The sequence below is a fragment of the Mustela nigripes genome, chromosome 8 (genome assembly GCF_022355385.1).
Source record: "Mustela nigripes isolate SB6536 chromosome 8, MUSNIG.SB6536, whole genome shotgun sequence".
NCBI classification, from domain to species: domain Eukaryota; kingdom Metazoa; phylum Chordata; class Mammalia; order Carnivora; family Mustelidae; genus Mustela; species Mustela nigripes.
Genome location: NC_081564.1, coordinates 91,353,540 through 91,364,393, shown reverse-complemented (window position 1 = coordinate 91,364,393; position 10,854 = coordinate 91,353,540). Strand labels below are relative to the sequence as shown.

Here is a 10,854-nt window from a genome sequence, read left to right as displayed (position 1 = left end):
GTTGTAATTGCTGTTTCTTACAGATGGGCCATGCAGGGGTGCCTGGTGGCTCACTGGGTTAAAGCCTCTGCCTTCAGCTCAGGTCATGATCTCAGGGTCCTGGGATCGAGGCCCCGCATCGGCCCCTCTGCTTAGCAGGGAGCCTGCTTCCCCCTCTCTCTCTGCCTGCCTTTCTGCCTACACGTGATCTTTGTCAAATAAATAAATAACATCTTTTAAAAACAATTGCCATGCAGGTTACTGATTTTGGCAGTCAGAGTTACTGGACTTCTTTCCCATGGGAGTGGAGTTCAAGTGTGTGTTCTGTAGGACCCTGTGTTTGATGCGTCCTGTTGGGGGCGGGGAGTGGCGTGTGAGCCTCCCAGGGCTAACCTAGCAAAGTAGCCCAGACGGGAGTGACAGCGGACAGGAGCAGGCTTCCAGATCTGAAAGCAAGAACTCTAGATCCAGAGGTGGTCAGGGCTGGGTCCTTTGGGGCTGTGCTGGAGAATCGGTCTCCTGCCCCTCTCCCAGACCCTGCTGCTTTCTGGTGATCGTTGCCTGCTTCGGCCTGAGGCTTCGCCCCAATCCTGGCCTTCATCTTCACATGGCCTTCTCCCTGTGTGTGTGTCTGTGTCCACGTTTCCTCTTCTTATAAGGGCACTGGTCACTGGAGAGGGCCGTCCTATCTCCAAATAAGGTCACATTGTACTGGGGATTGGAACTCCCGACACAGGCAGGGTGCGCCTGGGTGGCTCTGTCGATGTGAAGTGTCTGCCTTCGGCCCTGGTTATGATCTCAGTCCTGGGATCGAGCCCCGCATCAGCTCCCTGCTCAGCAGGAGCCTGCTTTTCCCTCTCCCTCTCCCTCTGCCCCTCCCCTGCTTGTGCTCTCTCTGTCAAATAAATAAAATCTATTTTTAAAACTCCCGACATAGGAATTTATGAGGAGGCAATTTCAACCCACAGCAGAATCCGAAGACTTGAGTTCAGAAAGAATACACTTGAGGGAGAAAGTATCTTTTATTCTGGTTATAAAAACTGCAATAAAATAATGATTCTAGGAGTCCTCTTTTTTTTTTTTTTTAAGATTTTTATTTATTTATTGAGAGAGACAGTGAGAGAGAGCATGAGCGAGGAGAAGGTCAGAGGGAGAAGCAGACTCCCCGTGGAGCTGGGAGCCCGATGCGGGGCTCAATCCCGGGACTCCGGGATCATGACCTGAGCCAAAGGCAGTCGTCCAACCAACTGAGCCACCCGGGCATCCCTAGGAGTCCTCCTTTTAAATACGAAGTGTAAGTTGTTCCTCCTTCCTCCGAAGATGGTATCCCACGTACTCGGGCTGCATCTTCGTGGAAACCGCACGTGCAGCTGGTGGCCTCATCTCAGGCTTGCGCCTCTCTTGCCCCACAGCTCGGCGGTGGGTGGGCGGTCGGGAACTTCCCCAGCACATCTCGTCCATACAGGCTCTGCTGTGACAACTCCCGTTTTCTCTCAGGTGAGGAGGTGGCGGTGTCTGCTGTCCCATGGGTGTCTCAGAATAGAGCCTGGTGGGCCTCAGTGTGCGAAAGCCCCGGCTGGGTTGTCTGTGCTTGAGACACGAGGGCAGACCAGCAAATGCTCATGAGGCGTGCTGGAATTTGATGTAATACTCCGAAGCAGGCTCATGGCGTTGCTGCAGCCTTGTTTTCCGTCCTGTGAGATAGGGAGTACAGGCCCTGACTGGTGAGGGGCGAGGGGAAAACTCACCGTGACCCCAGGCCCGGCACATGACAGACATTCAGTGTTCCGCTTCTGATGTTTCTCCACGAGAACAGCCGAGGATCCCCTGACAAGCTCTGTTTTGTCATCGAGGAAAACCTGCAGATGCCACTGCCCACGCATCGGGGTGCTGCGGCCAGATCCAAAGGGTCTGATTTTGTTTTTTAAGATTTTACTTATTTATTTGACAGAGAGAGATCACAAGTAGGCAAAGAGGCAAGCGGACAGAGAGGGGGAAGCAGGCTCCCCGCTGAGCAGAGAGCTTGATGCGGGACTTGATCCCAGGACCCTGAGATCATGACCTGAGCTGAAGGCAGAGGCTCAATCCACTGAGCCACCCAGGCACCCCTAAAGAGTCTGATTATTGCAAGAGTCAAGGCCACGGAGAAACTGGATTCCTCAGACCCTGCTCAGGGAGAGGAGTACGGGCAACCCTTTGGAAAACGAGATAACTTGCACGTCCGTCACCTGCAGAGTGGGTAAACAGAACGAGGTCCGTCTGTACAGTGGGATGTGATTTGGTGCCGAGACACAAGGTGCTGATGCATGGTATGCTGAACCTTGAAAACGTGAGGGTAAGTGAGAGACTAGGCACCACATCTCATAGGATTCCCATTTTTATGAAATGCCCGGAATAAGCAATTCATGGAGACCAAGTAAATTAGTGGTTGGGGGAGGGGGACAGAGGGAGGTGATGTTGATGGTGTGGAGTTTCTTCCTAAGATAATGAAAACATTCTAAGCTGGTTATGGTGATGGTAGCACACATCTGTAGATACACCAAAAACCACTGAATTGTGTTAATTGGTTAATTGTGTAGCATGTGAATTACATCTTATTGATAAAGCTTTATTAGCTGCCGAAAAATAAGCAAAGAAAATGACATCCCACATTTCTAAGCTTACCCTGTAGTAGTGCTATAAATGTGTTGTGTTTATAAGTTTATGTCTTATTTTGTACCTACTGTCTACCTCAGCCTGAATTAAGTGATTTACAAGCCATTTTCTCAAATCCTTCCAACCCCCTGCCAGTAGCTAGCGTGCAGAGAAGGAAGGTAAAGGTTAGGTTGCGCAGAGTCCCACCTCATCCAGAGAACGTGGCTTCAAGGCTGGATCTGTGTGGCTACCGGCCCGCCCCATTGCTGCACACATTGCTTTATTCAAGTGGAAATTAACTAGTGCAGAAGGTGCACCAGTACCCCCCGTTCCCTGAGCACTGAATGATTTGTTTCTCATCCTCCCCAGGGCAGCTTGCGCAAAGTCCAAGAGCTAGTCTTGGCAGCTTACACAGAGGCAACAAGCCTAGAAGGTACAGCATATATTCAGGGGGGCAGTAAGTAATCAAGTACCCCAGGTTGGGCTCCCTGCTCAGAGGGGAGTCTGCTTCTCCCTCTGCCTCTGCCTGCAGCTGCCCCCACTTGTGCACACGTGTGCTCTCGCTCTCTCTCTCTCTCTCTCTGTGTCAAATAAATTAAAAAGAGGAAAAAAAATATAGGATGTGTCCATGACCTCACCACGTTTCTGATCTGAAAGTTGAGGTGCTAGTTGGGAAAGTCTGATATCTTGAAAATCAGAATGGGAACTTTGGGAGAACTCACTTATATGGTTGCCATTTTGAATAGTTTTTCTACATCATCTTTACTAAAGGCTTTTAAAATACATCTGGTTTTAGTATTCTTTTGTGACATTTTTACATTTATCAAAAGCTATACAAGGAACCCTAATGGCGTCTTAATGAGACTTGAACTGTCTTGTACTGTTGGGGTGACATCCCACTAGTCTCCCCAACCACTGCTGTAACCCCAGCCTCCAACTGCGCTTTGATTGTCTTGGTTAGTAGAGTAGTTAAGCTCTCACACATCTCCATGGACAAAAAGCACCATATAAAGGATGGCAAAATTATTTTGAAACTCTAGCAATTCAACTATTAATTTATTTTTTAAAAATTATGAGTAGCTCCTGGACCCCAGGACTGAGCAAAATCAGTCTGGTTGCTTGCTGCCTTGTGAAGATAACCAAATGATCATGTAAAAAGTGAAATTACGACTGTGAGTCAACAGCAGAGTGCCAGGAGATCATATACCAAGTAGATCTGACCCAGATGGGGATTCAGGGAGAGAATCTCTGAGGAGATTATTTTCAAGCTGATATCAGATATTAAAAAGCTAAGTGGGTGTAGGGGTAATTGCATTCTAGAAGGGGACCTGCAGGAACAAAGGCCCATGGTGGGAGGGAGGCGGGCTCATCTGAGAACGGTGGTGGCTTAGGTGTAGTGGGCACAGGATGCTTTGCCTTGGAAACCAGGTGTAACATCGGATTTTTATAGACTGTTATTTATTTATTTATTTGATAGACCGAGAGAGATCACAAGTAGGCAGAAGGCAAGGAAACCAGGTGTAACATCGGATTTTTATAGACTTTTATTTATTTATTTATTTGATAGACCAAGAGAGATCACAAGTAGGCAGAGGCAGGCAGAGAGAGAGGGGGGGAAGCAGGCTCCCTGCTGAGCAGAGAGCCCGATGTGGGGCTTGATCCCAGGACCCTGAGATCATGACCTGAGCTGAAGGCAGAGGCTTAAACCACTGAGCCCCCCAGGCGCCCCAACATCAGATTTTAGTTCTGAGATCTTTCTGTCCCCTTGGAAGAGCTAAAAGGGGGTTGGGAAGAGAGTTGAAAGTCTGTGGTGATAGATCAGGCAAGAGACTGTAAAGAACAGAAGTTAAACGTGAGAATTTAAAACTTCACACAACTGCTTCTAGAGCTGCTGACTGACAGATTTAGGCCTTTATTATTAAACTTGAGGTTTTCATAAGTTCCCTAATTTTGAGGTAAATGAGTTTTAAGTTACAAATTTATGAATATAGCATTTGATACTGAATTCACAACATTTACTTAAGTATTCTGTGAGTAAATTGCTTGGTGCTAAAAATCATGTTTGTCCAGTTTATGTTTGAATAAGTGTGTTTAAGCACATGTAACTCCATCTACGACTTTCCCCCTTTTCCTTATGGAAGCATTTTGATTTCATTTAAATGTATGTAACATGGAACTGGAAAATACCGATCCTTTAGGAATATGTTAGGGCACCAGATGAGAAAAATATGCAGCCAAGAATATTATATCCAGCTAGACTGTCATTGAAAGTAGAAGGAGAGAGAAAAACTTCCAGGACAAACATAAACTAAAAGAATTTGCGATCACCAAACCAGCCCCACAAGAACTACTGAAAGGGGTCCTCTAAGCAAAGAGAGAGTCTAAAAGTAACATAGACCAGAAAGAAACAGAATACACAGTAACAGGCAATACAGTGTCACTAAATTCATATCTTTCAATAGTTACCCTGAACATAAATCGCCTAAACGCCCCAATCAAAGGACACAGGGTATCTGATTGGATAAAAACCAAGACCCATGGTGGGGCACCTGGGTGGCTCAGTGGGTTAAGCCTCTGCCCTCGGCTCAGATCATGATCTCAGGGTCCTGGGATTGAGCCCCACATCAGGCTCTCTGCTCATCAGGGAGGCTGCTTCCCCTCTCTCTCCTCCTCTCTCTCTGCCTACTTGTGATATCTCTCTCTCTCTGTCAAATAAATAAATCTTTAAAAAAAAAAAAAAGGCCCATCGATTTGCTGTCTGCAAGAGATTTGTTTTAGACAGAAAGACACCTCCAGATTGAAAATGAGGGCAATAGAAAGCAATTTATCATGCTAATGGATATCAAAAGAAAGCTGGGAGGCACCTGGGTGGCTCAGTTGTTAAGCTTCTGCCTTTGGCTCAGGTCATGACCCCGGGGTCATGAGATTGAGCCCTGCATTGGGCTCCCTGCTTGGCGGGAAGCCTGCTTCTCCCTCTCTCACTCCCCCTGCTTCTGTTCCCTCTCTTGCTGTGTCTCTCTCTGTCAAATAAATAAATAAAATCTTTTTTTTTTTTAAATGAATGAATGGGTCAACCAGGAAATTAAAGAATAATTGAAAAAAATCATGGAAACAAATGATAACGAAAACACAATGGTTCAAAATCTGGGATGCAGCAAAGGCAGTCCTGAGAGGAAAGTATATAGTGATAAAAGCCTTTCTCAAGAAACAGAAAGTTCTCAAATATACAACCTAACCCTACACCTAAAGGAGCTGGAGAAAGAACAGCAAAGAAAGCCAAACCCCCCAGGAGAAGAGAAATAAAGATCAGAGTAGAAATCAATGAAATAGAAACCAAAAGAACAGTATCAACGAAATCAGATCAATAGATCAGTTGATCAACAGATCAACGAAACTAGGAGCTAGTTCTTTGAAAAGAATCATTAAGATTGATAAACCCCTGGCCAGACTTATCAAAAAGAAAAGAGAAAGGACTTAAATTAATAAAATCATGAATGAAAGAGATCACAACCAACACCAAAGAAATACAAACAATTACAAGACCATTTTATGAGCAACTATATGCCAACAAATTAAGTAATCTGGAAGAAATGGATGCATTCCTAGAAACCTGCAAACTACCAAAACTGAATGAATCAGGAAGGAAGAACTAGAAAACCTGAATGGAGCCATAACCAACAAGAAAATTGAAGCAGTCATCAAAAATCTTCCAAGAAACAAGAGCCCAGGGCCAGATGGCTTCCTGGGGGAATTCTACCAAACATTTAAAGAAGAATTAATACCTATTCTTCTGAAACTGTTCCAAAAAATAGAAATGGAAGGAAAGTTTCCAGACTCATTTTATGAGGCCAGCATTACCTTGATCCCCAAACCAGACAAAGACCCCATCAAAAAGGAAAGTTACAGACCAATATCCCTGATGTACATGGATGCAAAAATTCTCACCAAAATACTAGCCAATAGGATCCAACAGTACATTAAAAGGATTATTCACCACAACCAAGTGGGATTTATTCCAGGACTGCAAGGTTGGTTGAACATTTGCAAATCAATCAGTGTGATACAACACATCAATAAAAGAAAGAACCAGAACGATAGAATCCTTTCAAGAGATGCAGAAAAAGCATCTGACAAATCACAGTATCATTTCTTAATCAAAACTCTTAACACTGCAGGGAAAGAGGAAACATACCTCAATATCATCGAAGCCATCTATGAAAAACCCACTGTGAATATCACTCTCAATGGGGAAAAACTGAGAACTTTTTCCCTAAGGTCAGGAACATGGCAGGAATATACACTATCACCACTGCTATTCAACATAGTACTAGAAGTCCTAGCTTCGGGACTAGGACAACAAAAAGAAATGAAGGCATCCACATGGGCAAAGAAAAAGTCAAACTCTCACTCTTTGCAGATGATACGATACTGTGGAAAACCCAAAAGACTCCACTCCAAATCTCTAGAACTCATACAGGAATTCAGTAAAGTGGTAGGATTTAAAATCAATGCAGGAAATCAGTTGCATTTCTTTACACCAACAACAAGACAGAAGAAAGAGTAATTAAGGAGTTGATTGGCACCCAAAACTATAAGATAACTAGGAATAAACCTAACCAAAGAGGCAAAGAATCTGTACTCGGAAAACTATAAAGTACTCATGAAAGAAATTGAGGAAGACACAAAGAAATGAAAAACCATTCCATGATCATGAATTGGAAGACTAAATTTTGTTAAAATATCTAATGTACCTAGAACAATGTATACATTTAATGCAATTCCTATCAAAATACCATCAATTTTTTTCCCACAGAAATGGAACAAATAATCCTAAAATATGTAGGGAACCAAAAACGACCCCGAATAGCCAGACGCATATTGATAAAGAAAAGCAAAGCTGGGAGCATCACAATTCTGGACTTCAAGCTCTATTACAAAACTGTAATCATCTAAAGACAGCATGGTACTGGCACAAAAACAGACACAGATCAATGGAACAGACTAGAGAGCCCAAAAATGGACCCTCAACTAATCTTCAACAAAGCAGGAAAGAGTGTCCAATGGAAAAAATACAGTCTCTTCAACAAATGGTGCTGGGAAAATTGGACACCACATGCACAAGAATGAAACTGGACTATTTCCTGACACCACACACAAAAATAGACTCAAATTGGATGCAAGACCTAAATGTGAGAAAGGAATCCATCAAAATCCTTGAGCAGAACACAGGCAGAAACCTCTTCAACCTCAGTCTCAGCAACTTCTTCCTAGAAACATCGCCAAAGGCAAGGGAAGCAAGAGCAAAAATGAACTATTAGGACTTCATCAAGATCAGAACCTTATGCACAGCAAAGGAAACCGTCCACAAAACCAAAAGACAACTGACAGGATGGAAGAAGATATTTGCGAATGACATATCTAGATAAAGGGCTAGTATCCAAAATCTATAAAGAACAACACCCAAAGAACAAATAATCCAATCAAGAAATGGGCAGAGGACATGAACAGACATTTCTACAAAGAAGACATCCAGATAGCCGACAGATACATGAAGAAATGTTCAATGTCACTCGGCATCAAGGAAATACAAATCAAAACCACAGTGAGAAACCACCTCACGCCAGTCAGAATGGCTAAAAATAACAAGTCAGGAAACGACAGATGTTGGCGAGGATACAGGAAAAGGGGAACCCTCCTGTTGATGGGAATGCAAGCTGGTGCAGCCACTCTGGAAAACAGCATGGAGATTCCTCAAAACGTTGAAAATAGGGGTGCCTGGGTGGCTCAGTGGGTTAAGCCTCTGCCTTGCACTTGGATCATGATCTCAGGGTCCTGGGATCGAGCCCCGAGTAGGGCTCTCTGCTGAGCAGGGAGCCTGCTTCCCCCTCTCTCTCTCTGTCTGCCTCTCTGCCTCCTTGTGATCTCTCTCTCTCTCTCTCTCAAATAAATAAATAAAATCTTAAAAAAAAAAAAGAAATTGAAAATAGAGCTACCCCATGACCTAGCAATCGCACTACTGGGTATTTACCCTAAAGATAGAAACATAGTGATCCGAAGGGGCATGTGCACCCAAATGTTCATAGCAGCAATGTCCACAAGAGCCAAACTATGGAAAGAACCTAGATGTCCATCAACAGATGAACAGATAAAGAAGAGGTGGTCTATATACACAATGGAATACTACGCAGCCATCGAGAGAAACGGAATTTTGCCATCTGCAATGACATGGATGGAACTAGAGCGTATCATGCTTAGCGAAATAAGTCAATCAGAGAAAGACAATTGTCATATGATCTCCCTGATACGTGGAATTTAAGCAACAAGGCAGAGGATCACGGGAAAATGGAACAGGACGAAACCAGAGAGGGAGACAGTCCATAAGAGACTCGTAATCTCAGGAAACAAACTGAGGGTTGCTGGGGTGGAGGCAGGTGGGAGGAATGGGGTGCCTGGGTGATGGACACTGGGGAGGGTACGTGCTGGGGTGAGTGCTGTGAAGTGTGTAAGACTGATGATTCACAGACCTGTACCCTGAAACAAATAATGTACTCTATGTTAATAAATTTAGAAATCTAAAAAATTAAATAAAATTGAAAAAAACTGTTAGGAAGATGTTAAAACAGGAATGATATTATAAAATGCCAAATAACCTCTAAAGGCAGGTGTCTGTGGTTTGAGTAGATAATTGAGATATTAAATGTCAGACTATGAGAGGGGATCAGCTTGGAACTTTCCTTAGAAAGAAGTTAGTGTTTGGGAGAGCATAAATGTTTCTTTTTCATTTCTTAAGTAGGCTCCACAGCCAATGTGAGGCTTGAACTCGTGACTCTGAGATCAAAACTCACATACTCTACCAGCTGAGCCAGCCAGGCACCCCTAATGTTTTTATTTTAGTTATTAACTAATAGAAGCTTTCTCCCACCTCCTTTTTAAAAGATTTTCTGTATTTATTTTGAGAAAGAGTGTGAGCAGGGGGAGGGGCTGGAAGAGAGGGAGAATCTCAAGCAGACCCCTCCTCTCAGTGCAGAGCCCATCTTGGGGCTCCTTGGGGCTCGATCCTGTGTCCTCGAGATCACACCCTGAGCTGGACTCAAGAGTCAGACGCTCAACCGAATGAGCCCCCCACCCCCCAACCAGATGCCTAGAAGCTTTCTTTTCTACTTACTTAAAAATCCTGGATTTTGAACTGTGGTCTGTGTTATTAATGAAGACTCAGATCTGTTTGGTTTACTTCAAATATCCACTTTAATTTCTGCTGAGATTATGATAGGAGCCAAGATGCTTTGAGATTGCTCACATACTCTAATGGAACTACTATGATTTTAAACCACCAAGAATACTGAATCTAAATGATGCCATTTTAAAACTTTGGATTAAAAAAAGAAAGACATGGGGACGCCTGGGTGGCTCAGTCAGTGAAGTGTCTGCCTTCAGCTCAGGTCATGATCTCGGGGTCCCGGGATTGAGCCCTGCGTCGTTCTTCCCGTTGATTGGGGAGTCTGCTTCTCTCTCTGCCTGCTGCTCCCCCTGCTTGTGCTCGCTCTATCTCTCAAATAAATAAAATCTTTTTAAAAAATAAAATAATGAAACGAAAGACATGCACCCCTTTTGGGAGTATAACATGACACTCCCTTTCTTAGATGCGTTTGACTAAATGTACTTCTGACCCTAAGGAAATGTGCACAGAATCCATGGTAACAGCGCTCCCCACGGCATTATTTGTGACAGCGGGAAAATGGGAAGCAGCCTCGGTGTCCGAGGGGTATTATAGGAAAGTTCAGATTATTACATACCATAGAATAGTAGTCGGACATTTTTTTAAAAAAGTATGAAAAGTGTATGAAATTCTCACAAAATGTTTATGATATGAAAAGAACAGGATATGAGATTATAAACAGCATGATCAAGCATATATAAAATAGTATATGCACAGAGAAGTGCTTACAGTGGTTAATTCTAAATTGTAGAATTCTGGGTAATTTTGACTTTTATATGAAGAATAAGTTTTATTCATTTGCAGGTATAAGGTTATTTTATACAATGAGAGCCTATTATCAACCCTTTTTAATTTTTTTTAAAGATTTTGTTTATTTATTTGACAGACAGAGATCACAAGCAGGCAGAGAGGCAGGCAGAGAGAGAGGGAAGCAGACTCCTGGCTGAGCAGAGAGCCCGATGCGGGGCTCGATCCCAGGACCCTGAGATCATGACCTGAGCCGAAGGCAGAGACTTTAACCCACC

The 10,854-nt window shown here is 43.7% G+C and overlaps 1 protein-coding gene across 2 annotated transcripts in view; it reads right to left on the bottom strand.

The window, feature by feature from the left end:
* Window positions 1-317: 317 nt before the first annotated feature.
* Window positions 318-10,854, bottom strand: part of HSBP1L1 (heat shock factor binding protein 1 like 1) — a 16,076-nt gene continuing 5,539 nt past the window's right edge. For both annotated transcript variants that reach the window (XM_059409877.1, XM_059409878.1), the window contains exon 4: window positions 318-1,673. In XM_059409877.1, the coding sequence (XP_059265860.1) occupies window positions 1,536-1,673 (138 nt within the window). In that variant the 3' untranslated portion in view covers window positions 318-1,535. The remainder of the gene's footprint in view (window positions 1,674-10,854) is intronic.